This window comes from Aptenodytes patagonicus, chromosome 3 (genome assembly GCF_965638725.1).
Source record: "Aptenodytes patagonicus chromosome 3, bAptPat1.pri.cur, whole genome shotgun sequence".
NCBI classification, from domain to species: Eukaryota; Metazoa; Chordata; class Aves; order Sphenisciformes; family Spheniscidae; genus Aptenodytes; species Aptenodytes patagonicus.
The window spans coordinates 52,454,164-52,471,951 of NC_134951.1; the positions used below are offsets into that span (position 1 = coordinate 52,454,164).

Consider the following 17,788-nt stretch of genomic DNA (forward strand, 5'->3'; position numbering starts at 1 on the left):
GTATTAGCAAGAATAAAAGTGATGTCCTACACTGGGAACTCCTGAACATTTCATAACTGAAATCTATTTGGCTATCTGCCTGGACTCATGGGCTGCACCTAGTTGGCATTAAAATCAAAATGAGCACTCTCACTGTTGGCATCATGATGGGAGTATTACGTGGAAGTAGTAACTAATGCAGAAGTAGTTCACTTCTACATTGAAAAAAAATAGGATGGCTATGGATAGCACTGTAAAACTCCATGCTATAGTTAAAGATCACATGCTACACCTTGGCCACGTTGTGGGACATTTTTAGTGGGTAAGCACTGAAGTTATACAACCCCATGAACTACATACCTGACTGATTTTGTTTCCTTCCCTTGAGCTGTAGGTTTCTAATGCAAAAGCCTCTTTAAAGGCCCAAAGATGGGTTGCAGGACTCTTCTTTGAGTAGCTGACAGGAGGTGTGTGGGTAAGCAGGGGGGCCTATATGACACCTTCCATCTATGTGAATATATATGCGACTCAAAGGCTCAGATAAATTGTTTGCATTTTACAGCAACAATAAGAATAAGAAAGCATGCTAATATTGAATTGAATAATTGAATATGCTAATTTTCAATTACAAATTCTATCCATTCCTGTCTGCTGTGGACTACTCAGTTTAAAGAATAAAAATCTTACTTAGAGTATCAATGGGTTCAGCAGAACTATCCATGAATAACCGGATTACAAATTAAGTCAAAGCTATCAGAAGATTGAAGGTGAAATCTTGACCCTGACAAGGGTCACATGCGTTTTTGACTTGATCTGATCAATAACTAGCACCTAGGAGATGGGCATTGCATGATTTCAACAGAGGTACCAGCTCACAGGTGGAGTTAAATGCCAAAGATCCCAAATTGGACCATGATGGGAATGAGACACCTCAAAATGAGACCAAAAGCATCCAACGCACAAAGCTAAAGTACTGCCTGAAGTAATCATGCAGCGTGTACAAGAAAAAATTCAGAGCATGAGGTTTTGCAAATTCATCCCCACTCCAAAATGTCTCTCAGAGCCTGAGGTGCCTCCATCTACTTCAGCTCCAGCGCCTGGGTGCTCACCTGTGTGTCTCCCCAGGCAATCCAGCCATGTGGCCGCCAGACAGACTAGGGTAAGTCATGGCAACTGACACGCCAGTAACATTGACTAAGTGAAGATTGCCCTTTGAGCCTGATTGATGTTTTGCCTCACCTACCAGGTGTGTAAGGCAATCCCACAAATTATTCTTGGCTTCCAAATTTACTTCTTGGTTGAAGCTGAAATCCCTGGCTCTTTCTTCCAGATTCCTTAGTCCTAGCCTCATTTGATCTCTGCTTGCTATTTTTCCAAAGTCCTTCCCTGTGACATGGACTTGCTGACCTTTATGGGGTTAGCCCTGCTATTTGTTTTAAGGGTCTCTTGGCTTCTCTGACTTCCTACCTATTGCTGTGGCTGCAATTCTGGCTGGGATGTTCCTGAGCTAATTTAGTTCCTAGCCTTGGCTTTCCCTGGTCATAACATTTAGTCGCATTTTCCATTTTTGATTCCAGGCTGTCTTTAACCACCAGGAATGATCACCCACATCCCGCCATGTCTGATAATTTACTGAGGACGTGTATTTATGCCTTTTTTTTCCAAGGCATGGAGTGGGACTCGCTCCTTTCTCTTTTCAGGTGTAGCTAGGGAACCTCTAGTCTTGTTGGGCCAGAAAGAAAACATTAGCGGTGATATGACTGTGAGGTACAACGTCCCCTTGTAGGTAGGATATTCCTGAATTAAGGCTACCATTTCCATCACTATTTCTACAGCATACCTTGAACTCTTGGAAAAAAATGGAAGCCAGTACAGCATTTTGTACAGAGCCTGCTATTACTATGCGTGTTAAACAAGACCCAAATATGCCAACCACAGGGAGTCCCAGCGGAGATTTAGGCCAAGCAATACCTAGCTAGTTTTTAGCTCCTTGTCAGACTCAGGCAAGAAGCAGGCACCCCACGCTCAGTCCTATGAAGGCTTGAGGCAGTTCTGGGCATGTGGAGAGGTGAATCCCTAAGTACCTGTGGCACTTCCAAGACAAACAGGGAGGCACCCCTGGAATTTAGGTGCCCGTAGGGTTAGGTGTCAAATGAATGTGGGATTTCAGGATCATAGTTTGGATCTTAGGTGTTTTATGTGGGACACGGGCAGGATTTTGGCCCCTGCGTACTTCATTGCTCTTTTATCACCAGCTCCAAAGTGTGGGAATCCAAACCACATATTCTGACAGTGAATTACCTGAATCTCAAATGTTTACTTGCATGTACTGTTTCTGGAGGAAATTTCAAACCTCTATTGTATTGGAAAAGAAGATAAAATATTTGGATAGTCCATTCCTATTTTTCTATAATTTGCTTATGGGCTTTAGATTGTTTTTTCATGTATATTGTGCCATATATTGAAACAGTTTTATATTAGAACAGTGTTTCTGTTTTGAAACAATAAAAAGGGAGGATCAATGATTTGAATAAATAGTGTTATCTCAACTTGTGTGCTATTTAGTTTCTGTAACAGCTTCACAGATTTTGAGTCTGTATTTGTCTGGTTCTCATCGTAATTCCAAAATTAGCATGTTTCTGTTTTTTTTTGTAAATCTCACATACAGTGTGCAGTCAAGCTAGGTGGACATTGAATATGATAAAGTCTAATCTAGATACTCAATCATCTTCTTTTTCACCATGTTGGAATGAAACCAAACAGGAAAAGGATAATTTGTTGCATAATTTCTTTCTATGATATGAATTACTATGAACTGTTGCAAAACTGTGTTGGTTCAGACAAAAGCTAGACTGACTTGTTCTGTTGCATGCGTCAGGACTGCTGACATAAACATGACCATCATTTAAAGTTTTCTAAATGACGGCCTAATTCTAATGAATTTCTATCTTAACTAATGGTCTTAAAAATGCCTTTCCTGAAAGAAGAGGTCCAAATCTTCTAAATAACCTAAGAACAAGTACTGCTACAAGTACTGAGTCTCCACAAATCTGTTTGGATCGAGATCACGTGTTGTTCTGATACTGCCATATTTAACACCCAGACTTTAATTTTGACCAAAGTTTGAACACGTATTATCAACCAAATCTGCTTCACCTACTTTGTGTATCAGGATATTGTAGTATGTGTTAGCACTGAAGCACAAATGCTGGATACCTCAAAGCTGATGTTGCATGCTTATTTCTTATATGTGTCACTCCAGAGAGATACTTAACTCTGCACGTTTTCTAGGCGCTCTATGATGCTAATGCGGATCCAGACCCTGTCAAGATGATCTAAAAGGATTTGAAAAGATGCATGCCTTGCACTTCTCCTTTTTTTCTGTTCTGTGATTTAAACTGCATGTTTTTGGGTCATACATGTCTTTTTTTGGTGTGGAATGAAGTAGCACAGGTCTGCTGAACATACCCTTCGGCCGTCTGGCCTGCCGAGAACTGTGGGTACCTAGTGGGTACAGTGGCAGAGAGAGGAGACACCGGGACTGTAGTGGCCCAGACTCCTTTCTCCCCAGTGCTGTTTAGCTGAAGTGGCTCACCAAACACCCTTTTACTCACCTTTGCTCCGGCACAACAGAATCCCGATTATAACTGAGACCTCAATGGAAATGTAACACACGTACTTAGTAATATATTTATCTGGCTTCTTCAATGGTGAATGTCATAAAATGACAGGGTTATGCCAGTTGTGGATCTCTAGTCAAGGAAATAGAAAGGAATAATTTTAGGCTAAAATAAGAGAACAGCAATACCTATTTGGATCTTTACAGTGTACAGCCAGTGTCCAAAAATCCTATCCAGATACAGGAAACAGGACCTCCCGCTTTGTTCCTAGCCATCCGTCAAGGACAGCAGGCTACCTGTCATCAGGTCTCCCATCTCTGTCCTTGGAGATACTTGAAACCCAACTGGATGTGGTCCTGAGTAACCTGCTCTTGCTGACCCTGCTTGAGCAGGAGGGCTGCACTAGACAACCTTCAGAGGTCCCTTCCCACCTCAAGTATTCTGTGATTCTAGGATTTCCATCCTTATATAAATTGCTTTACTGAAGCTGACATTTTTTTCTTGATCCCTTATGCACTTCCTGAGGGTACAACCGTCTACCTTTCCAGTTCTGCCCAATTTTGTCATAACTCATATTTAATTTTGGGAAAAATCACTTTCTTCATAGGTTAATCTGTTTAGTTAATCACTAGCCAAGTAAATTACACACCACTCAGGAAAATAACTGAATTTGCCCCCCAAACAGGTGTATATATTGCTGCGGGTAAAACAGCAGTATAGGTGGAGCTGGGCTGCTCAGCCAAACCCCTTCTGTATTTTGTCTTCCCCTGCCTCGCTCACATCCTTGTCCTCCTGCCATAAAAACCCCAGCATTAATGTATGTCCATCTCAATTTATGTAGTGTTTGTCAATTATCGGCTGATTATGACCATTTCATAACAGTGAATTTAAAGTTCTTCCAGCATACAGACTTCCAACGTTTTTATTATCTCATGTTAGCATTTTTAGCAGACAATTTAGCAGACAAATTTTAGCAGACATAACCTCCATGTCCCATCAGCAGCAGGCAAAATCAGAACAAACAAAACACCCTAAAAGCTCCTTATACCAGACAAACGCATGCTTGTTAGCTACAATTTAGGACAGACGGTATCCGTCAGCGCAGAACAGTAAGTCTCCTAAGGAAAGCTGGAGAAGACCTCAGGGTCATTTAAGAGAAGATTCCTAAAAGCGCCGAGGGACACACGGGGCCACCACGTCCTGGCAGGGGCAGGTCACGGTACGAGCTGAGACGATCCTCCCCGTCGCAAGCCGGCAGAGGTGCATGCCCCAGCCTGACCCTTCCCGCGGGAACGGCTCTGCCTCCCCACGGAAGCACTTGCTCGGCTCTCCTCGGCGGAATAACGAAGCGGCAGGACGGTTAGAGCCAATTTATTCCCAGGGAGAGGGATAAGCAGCTAATTAATTAATGTCGCGGGCACCGGGACAAAAAGCAGCGCTGCAGGGTTTGGGGTGTGCTGGCTCCCGAGGAGCCCCCTCGGCTCCCCGGGAGGGCGGCGGCGGGGAGGCCGGGGCGGGCGGCCCCGGGGGAGGCCGACGGGGTCGGGGGGGGGCGATGCGGGGGCCCCCGGCGTTGCCCCTGCGCGGTGCGGGCGGGCGCGCAGCCTTTCCCCGCGACTTGCACAAGAGTCCGGGGCGCGGGGCACACCTGAGGGTTAGCAGAAAACAACAAGAAGATAATGGCCCCTAATGCGCACCCTGGGCACGGATCACACGCGGGCCGCTCCCTTCCTGTGCGACCGGCGGGGAGCCTGCCGCGGCGCGGCTCCCTCGGCGGGGAGGGACTGACGCGGCCAGCGGTGGGCAGGGAGGGAGGGAGGGAGGGAATCGCCTTATTAAACGCATACAGCGAGGCGGGCGGCTGCCACCGCCGCCCCGTCCATGCCCGCCGAGAGCCCGAAACCGCAGGGAGCGCCGCGCTGCGAGCAGCTCCCGCCGGCCGCGCCGGGCTCCCTCCGCTGCCGCTCCTGCCCCTGCTGCCGGCGGGAGGGCACCGCCGCCCGCCGCGGCGGCGTGGAACCCGGCATGGCGCGGCGCGGCCGCTTCCAGCGCCTCTTCGGCCGCAGCGAGTCGGAGGACTCGGAGCCGGAGGGGGCGGCCGCCCCCCCCCGCCGCCGCCCCTCCGCCGCCGCGCCCAAGCGGCGCCCCGCGTTCCCCCACTGGCGCCCGAAGAGGAAGGAGCAGCACCCCCCGGGGGGCGGCGGTGCCGCTCCCGCCTGGACCCCGCCGCCCGCCTCGCCCCTCGGCTCCCCGGCCCCGCGGTAAGCGCGACCCCCGCGCCCCCTCCCCGCGGGCGGCTGCGGGGGGCGGGAGAGCGGGCGGCGGGGGGGGGGCCCGGTGGGAGCCGCGGTGCCAGGGGCCGGCGGGCAGGGCCGGGCTGGAGGCCAGGGTGTTTTTCCTTCCGAGGAGGGAAGCGGGTGTCCCGCGGCCGCCTTCACGTCCAGCGTTTGCCTCAGCCTTCTGGCAGAGCGGCGCCCGAGCGGTGTTGACGAGGAGCAGCGCCTGTGTGAATAACAGTCACCCTGTGCCCGAAGCAGAGGGAGGCTTCCCGGCCCAAAACAGCCTCCTAAAGTGTGGCTGGCGTGTCTGAATAGCTTTTACTCTTCTGTAGCGGTGGGCTTGGTCTGTGGTCGCTTTTCCTGGACGTAGTCTTAAAGGAGGGAGAGAAGGGAGAAGGGCTTGACCCCGCTTTTCTTACAGTACTCCCCGTAGCTGTTGCTCCTCGGTGTGGTTGGAAGGGTCCCGTGAGAATGACCACCTCATGCACGCTGGCTTGTAAGTTCTTGAGGACACGGGCATTCCCCGGGGGCTGTTGACAGCCTGTGGCCGCAGCATGGGGAAGCTCAGTGAGACTGGGGGGTTGCCGAGCGGTAGAGCCTTTCGACGTGAAGGTAATTCACAGCAGGGTACGGTGAGCTTGGGGTTACGTCAGGAATCAGTTTGGTTAATACTGCTCAGATTTGAACAGCGAGACCCGGGCGACGAGATGTCAGTACTACCTGGATTTAAAAAAAAAATAATATTTGTAAGTTATTGGTCTCTCAGGTGTTTGGTTCAGACTGAGAAATCTGTAAGTTACAGAAGGGGTGGTTCTGTGTGTTTATATATATGTTATACAGAAAATGCTAATACTTGCCTAAAAACAGACATCATGTAGATGTGCAGACTTGACTAACTATAGTCTAATGATGCGTGCATTTGGTATTGAAATGTGGTATTGAAAACTTTAAACACAACGTCTTTCATAAAAGAAAAAAAAGTGAGCTTATGTTTACATATGTGTAGGGGAAAAAAATGAAGTCTGCTTAAAAGCAGACTTTTAAGAACTTTTAAACCAGGAAATTATGTATTTCACAGTGCTGTTGAGTGGCCAAGCTCAGGGGGATGCTGCAGGTGACCTCAACCAGGAACAGACCCTCTTCTGCTTTCCAAAAGCCAGATAAAACAGAAGAGGATCATAGTGTAGCTCAGGTTGGAAGGGAGCCCCAAGCATGGTCGGCTCTGAGTTCAGACCCGGGTTGCTCGGGACTATGTCCAGTTGAGTTTTGAAATCTTCCAATAACTGAGAGTGCACAACTTCTGTGGGCAAGCTGCATCGCTGCTTACGTGTGAGAAAGTTTCTCCTGGTACAAGGTTGGAACATCTCTTTCAATTTATGGCCTCTTCGGCTCCTGCCACGCACCACTGAAGAGCCTCTTCGTATTGACAGGCAGATGCTGGGTCCTCTCTGAGGTCACCGCTTCTCCGGGATGAAGCAGCCCCGCTCCCTCCCCCTCTCCTCTCAGGGCAAGTGCTCCAGCCCCTGAGCATCTTGGGGCCCTATGCTCAACTCACCCCAGTTTATCAACATCTGTTTCGTGTTGAGGGGGCCCAAAACTGAACAGAGTATCTAGATGTGGCCAAATGAATGGTGAGAAAAGGAGGATAAGTCTTTAATCTAGGTGTGAGTTCCTTTTTCTTCCAGATACCTTGCTAGGTCTTACACTGCCAAACCAAAACAGAAATTCTGTATGGGATTTGGGGTTCAGGTCTTACACCTGAAAAAAATGGAGGATGTTTTTGCTGCATAAATGCATTATCAAGTTCTGTGCCTAAAATACAAGTGAAGTCTAATAATTGCAAGACTTCTGAAATGATAGGGTTGTAACTCCTGTTACAAAATAGGGGTTTTTTGCTTTCTGGTCAGGGACCCAATCCTACTATTGATAACAGGTTGGGCTTGTGCTTCAGCACATGGAAATACACGTGTATGTCACCATCATGAACTGCAGTCAGTCATCTTCAGGGAGCACAAACTTCTCTTGTTTGTGTAGCTTTCTACCACCCTGTTTTTTTAAAAAAATGGAATAAACAAAGCCTTTAATACACAGCCAAAAATATGTGATGCATTTTTTTAATATGTTGAAGATTATGGTAGCATTTTTCAAAAGACATTGTTTGAAGTATTTTATTTGTATTACGTGAATGGTAGGCTGTAATGCATGGTTGCGAGAATGCTGTATAAGCCAAACAAAAGTATACTTTTAACAGTGATGATTTTGAAAATTTGAGATGCTTAATAAATGGCCATGGCTTTTGCTATGAGAGAGACATGGTTTGGCACATAACTAGCATGACAGCTGGCAGTTTGAAGACACCTATTTATATGATACTCCAGTTTAAAAATTATCTGATGACCTGTTTTGCTATTCTTATGTTATTTTTGCAGGTAGCCAATATTTTTCTTTGCTGTTAGTTACTTATCTTGAAGAGCAGTAGCCAATCCAGCATAAAAAAAATCTTACCATAAAAACCAAACTAGCAGCCCAGCTTCTTTAGACTTGAGGCTACCAAGTGTGCATTCTCCTGCCTCGACGAAGTTTGTGTTGTGCTGCTTCTGTTCATGGGTGTCTGGGGTTAAATCAGGGAAGCCAGATGAACTCCTCTGGTCTCTTTTTCCAGCAAAAGCTTGTGGAGTCTCTTTCCTGGAGAGAATAGCTACAGATTGGAGCCTCTACACAGAAGAAGGTGCAGTGAAAGAGAAGAATGAAAAAGAGTGACAGTTGTCACCAAGCTGTAGAAAACTGCACCATATTAAGAAACCAGTTTTTACTTGATCCCTTGGAAGTCATGTCCCTACAAAGTTGTCATGTCTTGGACATTGAATGATCTCCACCCAAGGGCAACTTTAAAAATGAAGATGATGACTTGGATTTGAACTTTGAAGCAGGAAGTTGACCACAGGAGGGCAAAGAAAACTGTGTATCTTTGGGGTGTGATTGTTTAGCAGTCTTTCTCACAACGTGTGCTACTCTATGAATCTGGAGCTTTTGGTATTTGATGGTCAAGACCAGACAAGTTACTTCAGTCCAGTTACGAGTTGGCTAACACATAAATGACAGTAGCTAGATTCTTGCCCAAAATGTGTCAATGTAATGTAAGCACCATGAAAAAAAGAGGACATTTTTGCTGCTTATTACTCATTTTCAAGAAACACTGATAATTCGGTGTTGGCCTTGGTATTCAGCATGCTGGGGCTGCTGCCATCAGCAACACCCCTTGTTTTTACTACTTTCCTCTCCCCTGATTAAATTTAACTCAGCTCATCTTCATCAACGTACTAAATAGGTGAAGGCAAAGAAACCTATGTGACTGTTATTCTACAGCGATTTGGCAGGGAAACAAAAATGAATTGGGGTTCAGTAATAGCATAAACATAAGCAAAGGGAAACGGCATTAGGCTACATCCAAGGAAAGTTAGACTGTGGAATAATTGTACCTTATCTCGGAGAGGAACACACACGTTCAGGAGATATGTTGAATGTGAAGAAATTTTGTGTTGCGAGTGGAGAACGTGGCGGTGAGACCAAGATCTGATATCTCTTCCCTAATTTCATATTCTTGGAGTTGCTCTTCTTTGACTTCTGTATTAGAAAAGGTGAAGGAACCATGCTTCACAGCCCGCATGTAACATCACATTTTACAGAAAGATGAAGAACAAATGTTTCGCCCTGTGAAAAACAGAGCTTATAATAACACAGAACATTAGCTTGATTGATTGACAAGAACAAAATGTAGAAAACTCTGTTACAGTCAGCTGTGTTAAATAGTAAAATACGAACCCTCAATTCAATGTAACTTTACATTTGTGCGTCATCCGGTTGAAAGAAAAAATGGAATCGTTCACCTGTGTTCTTTGCAAGATTGAATGTGGGTGTCTACAAGTGTTCCTGGTTGCACTTTCTTTATGGGAGGTGGAAATAGAAAAGGGTAATTACATTTGCAGTATAATTCTTGGTACGCTGTAATGTAAGCATAATGCCTTAGGAATAAAGATTTATTAGTTTAATTTTGTTTTATAGAGGAAAGAACTCTTAAACTATCATGATCAAATAATTAAATGCAGAATGTTTTTTGCTCAAATTTTATCTATACTGTGACCTAATGAGGCAATCAGTGCTTACTAAAAAAATATGTTTCTAGAAAGATACTAAGATAAGAGGGATGGCATGCTAAAACATTCACTTACTTCATTTGCATTCTTAAGAGGTAAAAAATACCGTCCTGTGCAAACCTACATAGTGACATCTGGGCCATGAAAGTAGTAGTCTGTCTCTCCTGCATGAGTTTAACATCAGCTGCTGTTTCTGTGTTGCTGATTTTGCAGGTTTGCTGGCTGTGAAAACACCAGTACGAAGAGCACTCTCCTTTTAATTTTGTCCTTTTAAAAGTCAAATGACAGTCTGAAAAATCTGAACCAGTAAGACTGCTGGTGCCTTCCTGATCAGCCTGCTTGGATGTCAGTGGAAGGGTAGATCCTGGTAGAGAAGAGTGGGATCTCATTCCCGACTTCTGTGGTGCAGAAGAATTGCTGACTTTCTTTATTCATGTTTTTTCCCTTAAATTAGAAAAAATGATCTTAAAAAATAAAGTGAGTCAATGGACTCATGTCATTCACAGTCAAGGAATTTTTCCTTTTTTTTTTTTTTTGGCACTTCTACCTTTGTTGCATGTTTATTTTGGAGAGATGGTATACCCTACTGTATTCAGGTGAATCTGATCCATAGTAGTGCTGAGTACCATTGAGGTGATAGGAGTTCTGTACTGAATAGTTAAATGTCTATTAAAACAAGGACTGTTGTGAAAAAGCAGGTTCTAGCCTACGCAAACTAGGTGCCAGTCTTGACACCTTTGGTTTTAGTGTGTCAGATCCACACTTTGAAATGGTGACGAATAAAAATATAAAGGTGTTTTGAGAAATTATTATTATAAAACACCATTGTGGAAACCACCCAGGAAGGTGCACAAACAAAAGGTTCATATTGAATGCTGGTACATACAGTTGGCACTTAATAATGCATGGAGTGCTAAAAACAATGTTAAATATTGAATGCCTACCAATTCAGTGAGTACCATTTGTCTAAAAGTGAAAACAGCTGTTTTCACTCTACTCTTTCTTAACACTGCTCTCTCTTGTCTCTTCCTTTTCTCCTTGTCACGTTCCTTTGTTCCTACAACTCTCTGTCCCATCTTTCCCTCCCTTTTTGTCCTCTCGAGATTTGCATCAAGCAGTTCAGCCTTCATTCTCTAGTGGGCTCCTGCTTGCATGGAGCAAACAGAAGAGTAGTGCTTTATTGTACCTGTGATGGCCTCAGGGCATAGGCAGGACAACATTGGTAGATAGAAATTAATAACTGTTATTGAAACAGTGAATATAGTTAGTTTGACTTACTTCATACACAAGTACAAGATGGGATCCATATCCTCTAATTTCAGATATCTACATCTGAACTAGTTATTCCCTTTATAATCAAGGAGGGCAAATAGGCACGTCTGGTGTGCAATTCATCTCACCCTAAGGTGAGTGTCTAAAACAGGCTAAATGAATTGCATCTTAGAAGTGCCAGTTTTTCCTCACTGACTTTAAAAGCCACCTGAAGGTGACGCCTCCAACATCTGAATTTGGGCAGCTGAATTCCATCCGTGTTACCTGATAAGGGGGAGTCCACAGGCTGATACTTCCGTGCAGGCGATGCTACAGTGCGAAGTCAGTCATGAGCTTCAAAAACTACGTTCTGATTTTTCGTGTGCAACTTTAAGGCACCTTCTTTGTTCACAAGCAATCTGCTTTTAAAGACTCATTTTCTGCAGAATTTCTGTGTTACTCAGTTGGTTGTGGTTAAGAGTTTTCAAGTTTCTTTAAGGAGGTGGCGTTGATCCCTACTTCTGCTGTGTTTCCTAGGGAAAGCTGGGCAAGTCATTGGAAAGTCGTGGAAAACAAACCTTTCACAGATGATTACAGAGAGAGAACAGGGGCAGCAGTCGAAAGAGGAGAGGAGACTGCTTGATCTAGGGTCTAATTTGCAGAATTTTAGCCGAAATGGCAATGCTTAGGAAAGTTAAAGGCTGCTGGAAATGGAATCTTATAATGTGAAAGATGGGGAACTGTTAACATGAGGCAGTTCTTCCTTTAGCAGCTTGCATTTTAAAATAGAATAAAAACATGAGGACCTGTTCTATAATCAGAGGTTCCTGTGCAAGGGAAAAAATCCCTTCTTCAGCTTTCAAAACAGACAGAAAAAAAGTCATCAATAGTTTGCGTGCATGTAATGTATCTGATAATAGTGTATCTTTGTATATACTTGTCCTGGTTTCGGCAGGGATAGAGTTAATTTCCTTCCTAGTAGCTGGTACAGTGCTGTGTTTTGGATTTAGCATGAGAATAATGTTGGTAACACACCGATGGTTTAGTTGTTGCTAGGTAGTGCTTTACACTAGCCAAGGACTTTTCAGCTTCCCATGCTCTGCCGACTGAGAAGGCTGGAGGTGCCCAAGAAGCTGGGAGGGGGCACAGCCAGGACAGCTGACCCAAACTGGCCCAAGGGACATTCCATACCATGTGACGTCATGCTCAGTATATAAAGCTGGGGGAAGAAGGAGGAAGGGGGGGACGTTTGGAGTGATGGCGTTTGTCTTCCCAAGTAACCGTTATGTGTGATGGAGCCCTGCTTTCCTGGAGATGGCTGAGCACCTGCCTGCCGATGGGAAGCAGTGAATGAATTCCTTGTTTTGCTTTGCTTGCGTGCGCGGCTTTTGCTTTCCCTATTAAACTGTCTTTATCTCAACCCATGAGTTTTCTCAGTTTTACCCTTCCGATTCTCTCCCCCATCCCACCGGGGGGGAGTGAGCGAGCGGCTGCGTGGTGCTCAGTTGCCGACTGAGGTTAAACCACGACAATACTACTCTTATATTAGTCACTTCTTAAGCCTAGCAAACTTTCTGCTGTACAGTTTACCTTCCCACACATGTTTGTTCATGCAGCCACATACTGTGAGCTAATACAATCTATCATCAAATATTTCATCATGTGGTGCTCCGTCAAGACAGGAAGGGAAAGATAGGCGAAGACTGATCAATATAAGGGATTAATCATCTCCTTTGGTGCCCTTTGCAAAAAAAAGCATAGTATTCATTTGAAGAAAATAAATTATCATCTTCCATATTATCATCCATATCTTTCGTTCCCAAGTGTGCAAGAGTACTGTCATTTTTCATTAGCCTCATTGTGGAACTCTACTTGGAAATTCTGAAATGAAAGTGAAAGAATATTAGTTGGATAAATAGTATTTTTTGCTACGTGAATCCTTTATTCATCTAGAATTTACAGTTATAAAGTCAACCAAACCAAATTTTAAAAGAATGTCCTGAGCTATGAAAATACGTAAAACAGATATGCTTGATGAATTCCCCAAATCCCATGTTTCAGGTAGAGCCCAACACCAGAAGCACAACTGCTATTTTGGCAAAAAAAATCTGTTTTTCCTCAGTAAGGATACCTTACGTTGATTACAGTGCTCCTTCTACTGTTAGAGTCACTCCGTAAGTGAAGAACTGTAGGCAGACGGAGGGGCCACAGTGCATCCTTTAACCACCTTTTTTATGGTTGCTATTTCATCTTTGTAAGCTACTGTTATATTGTCTCTAGAGTATTTTGAACTGTCGCTTGTGCCACAGCTGTGGTGCTGCTGTTGAGGCAGGAATGTGCCCAATGCCATTCAAATCAGTGGGGATCAGTGCCCAAGCTCACAAAGCTTGTTCAGGCTATAAACAGCCAAGCAGAAAACACTTAAGTTGCATGGCCTGGTGGAAACCGTCATTTTCCATTTGTCCCTTCTTCTGTGGCCAGGAGCAGGTGCCGCAACACAGTCTCTCAGGGCTCATGTAGAGTCGTAGATGACTTTTAATTAATGCTGAGAAAGTGGGAGGGAACCTCTAATATCAGTGGACTTGTGAGGAGAGGCTGCTTTTTAGGAACCGAGGAGGTTGTATGTTTTTTCCTGGCAAGAAACTAGCAGAATGCTCTCCTCATTATATCATAGATACCAAATAGGTTGATTTAGGTTGGAAGAAACCTCTGGAGCTCATTTCGGCCAACACCCTACTGAAAGCAGAGCCAACTGCGACATTAGATCCTGCCCCGAAATTAGGTTGGGTTGCTCAGGTCTTTGTCTAGTCCAGTGTTGAATATCTGCATGGACAGAGACTCCAAAGCTTCTCTGTGAAGACTGTGAAAATTTGTCCTCAGGTCTAATCAGAATTTCTCACGCTGCAGCTGGTACCCCTCTCCCCTTGGTCCGTCTCTGCACTTCCGAGGAGAGGTTAGCTCCTGTTAGGTAGCCAGTTTCTACTCTTCCAGATGCTCCTTGTACCTCATGCGCCAGCACCTAAGCATCTTGGTGGCCCTTCTTTGTACTCACGCCATTTTGTACACTTTTCCTGTGCTGGAGTTGTACAGGTAGCCTTCATTGTCACAAGGGCACGCTGCTGATAATGTCTGATAGTAGAATAATGTGAAAAGTAAGGACTTGGCAGAGACTCGGCACTGAGAAATACAAGGTAATTCAAGTGTCATTGTGAACCTATGGATTTTTGGGGCGAGTGTCTGTAGTTTCTTATTCTTTGACTTCCAGAAGGTTTTACTGATCTGTTTGTTTTGGTTTCCATAATTTTAATTCCTTGAAACCACCAGTTGGGATTTCACGGTGAACATTCCACAACAGCCAGGGAGGTACTCTGTGATTAGCAGTGCTAATCACCGGGGCGGGGGGGAGTGAGCGAGCGGCTGCATGGTGCTCAGTTGCCGACTGAGGTTAAACCACGACAACATGTTTTCCTACCCTTGGCTGGGAATCCTGTGCCATTTATGAATCATTTAATGAGTAACTGGTAATTCTTGTGACAGAATCTATATTTAGAATTTTGGGACCGTATAAGCACGTTTGGCATAAAACCAAACCATATGATTACTAGTAAGAGTCTATAACATTATAGTGCCATCTCTATCTTCCAGGAGCATGTTTTGATGATTAACCCATGATTACCAATTTGCAGATAAAGTACAAATAATTCATACTCCATGGTATAGGGAGGACACCTGTAGATACATGCTGAAACTTACCTGTTGACCCCTGTTGAAACATCTTTGTGACCTCCCTTAGCTATGTGCCAAAGCTGAAGCAGTAGGGGAGAAAATAGGAATGGAAATGAAAGGATATCTACCTTACGCTCTTTCTATTTGAAGAATATTTGTGTACTTGGCGAAGAGGAAGAAATTGTCAAGTTTGTTTTTTCTCAATATGTTTGACAGTAACACTGTAGATAATTCAGTGGAACTGCTGAAATGGCAGCCCCCGTGTTACCTTTGGTGTTAGCTCTGCATTCTTACCTGTGCAGACTAGGTCGCATGAAGAAGTATAGATTTATGCACGTTCAGTCTTCCTGGGTTAGAAGTTGTCTAGGAGCAAGGTACCTTCTGTATGGAAGCAACATAGATGGGCTAGTGTAGCTAGCATAGACACAGATAGCTTACACTACTGATCGATTGGACTGACTGATTGGTTTTTTACAGCACTGAGAATAAGCTCACATATTCAGCCTGAAGGAGAAATGTGCAGACACAGGATCTAACTAACATAGTGACACGGCTTGCAAACTAGAACTGCTTTTTTACCTGGCTGATTTAAACTTGGACACATTGAACACACACGTCTGCCTCACCCCACCGTGTAGACATTTTCTCAGTTAACCTCGTGGGATTCTTCTGATTTGAGGCTGGATTCCTTAACTTATTCAATGGGAGGCAACCTCGTCTGTCTTCAGTTTAGGCAATAAGAAATCTTTTTCTCACACTTTTTGTCTGTGTCATTAGTTTACTGAGTAATCTCTCCCAGGCTGCAGTGGCTTGGGTTGTGTGTTTATCACATGCCTAGAATAATGGAGTCTGATTTTGACTATGGCTTCTATATGCAAATAGTAAATAACAGCACAAAAGACCAAAAAAAAGTTGGCACCTTTCAAAAGTTCTGAATGAAGACATATCATTTGCAATTTCAGAGTGGAACTCATCAGGCTTTATAGTCCTTGTCTAATTTAAAGGGTGTGTATGAGGTGAAGAATTAAAAAAGATGCCGAGAGGCCTATAAACAATCCACAGAAGTGTATTTTAAATACAATATAGGTGACAGTCCTGCAGGTGATAAGTCTATTCATGTGAAATTGGCTGCCTGGTTTCTGATGAATAGTTTGATACCCATTTCTGTCACATTTGTCGGAAATTCAGCATAGCCAGGGCTTCAGGGAGGCTCTTCTGTATTTGGGATGAAACCTGCTGATGTTTTCAGGAAAATGCTCAACTTTAAAGTTCTAACAAATATGAATTATGGAGGTTTCTGTCTTCTCTGTTGGTAGAGGAGAAATCTGAAGGCAGCCAGAGTAGTGCTATTATTCATGTGAGTCTGTCTCATTGTTAGCACTATCTTATGCCACGTATCTTTGGCTTGGAGCGACTGGTAATTGAACTAACCAGTTCTTTAATAAGATCTAGATGATATCTTCCTCGCTTGGGACAAATGGAAATCTTCACTGTATACAGCCTTTGAGGTAAGGTAGAGCCAATAGTTTTAACACAGGATTTTTAGTGTTTTATATGAGATAAATTTATGAGTAAGCTAAATTCTGTGGGAGAGATTTCATGTTTTCACTATAATTCACTACGAAAAGAAAAAAATGGGTAGAGATATGACAGTACGCTCTACTGGCTTGTTACAGTTAATAAAATGAAAAAAAAAAAAAAATCTGAAGCCTAAACGCTGCTTTTTCTGTCAATATACCTGACTTCTCATCTTGACTTTCAAGAAGTATTTGCTAGCACAAGCATACTATGATTGGATCAAAGCACAGTTTAGAAAATGTTTAACTCTTACGAACTTAAGTTCAAAACAAGTAAGAGTCTTATCCCAAACAACTTTTACATGTGTGCCAGTGTGCTAAGAATGTCTTATAAATAAAAAAAGTAGAAAAGGAGCACATACTTCATAACGTAACTTTTTAGCAGAAGTAAATCTAGTCAGATGTCAAGCTCTAGTCTTTTTTGTTATGCAAAAAGTCCCTTTTTTCTGTAAATACTAAATACAATGTGATAGTAAGACTTCTAATTTGAAAACATGAGCAAAAAGTGGCCTTTATTATAAATGTTTGCTAGTATGTGAAACTGTGTAGTAATTTAGACCTGAGTGTTTTTACGAATGCTCTGCATCCCAAACGAACCTTGTTTAAATGGATTCTCTCTCTTTTCTTCCCACTTTTACAGTACAGTGCTCAGAAGCTGTGCGTGAGCCCGGCAGGAGCTGGCAGGCTGCTGGGGCTGGAAGAATGTCCCACTAGCTGCTAAACCAGTGGGGCAGCATTGGAGGGAATAATGATAGTTCAGGGCTTACATGGCGGTATTCAGGTGATGATTACACGTTACAGGGGTGCTCTGTGACTGCTGGGGAGGAACTGAACAGGAAGTACCCGGCAAAAACTTAGCAACTTTAAATTCTCAAATTCTGTGTCTAATTGAGCTCTAGCAAGTTCAAGTATTGAGCACAACAGTATTTTTGATGACACTGTACTGTTGCCTGATTTAATTAGGTTTTTGTGATGGGTATTTATGTTTTAATATTCTGGCAAGTTTCTTTTAAAACTACGAAATACAATTAGTCCATGAGGGGTGTTTTATTACTGTTGGAAAGGTATCTAAATTGCTTCTAACTGCTGCTTGCCTGTTTTCTCTGTCTAGTTTGTCCTCCTAGGTTTATTTAGCAGTTGTTTTCTTTGGAATTGTTTTCTCTTTTTTTGGTGATTTTACTCAATACGATCAGGGTGATTCC

At 43.7% G+C, this 17,788-nt stretch overlaps 1 protein-coding gene across 2 annotated transcripts in view; it reads left to right on the forward strand.

Moving 5' to 3' along the window:
• The first annotated feature begins 4,802 nt into the window (after window positions 1–4,802).
• Window positions 4,803–17,788, forward strand: part of CRYBG1 (crystallin beta-gamma domain containing 1) — a 103,579-nt gene continuing 90,593 nt past the window's right edge. Inside the window, exon 1 of one of the 2 annotated variants that reach the window (XM_076333326.1) lies at window positions 4,803–4,958. In XM_076333326.1, coding sequence (XP_076189441.1) covers window positions 4,864–4,958 — 95 coding nt within the window. In that variant the 5' untranslated portion in view covers window positions 4,803–4,863. Of the gene's footprint in view, window positions 4,959–5,819; window positions 5,861–17,788 lie in introns of those variants that run through there. The other variant, XM_076333327.1, reaches the window with a different exon arrangement.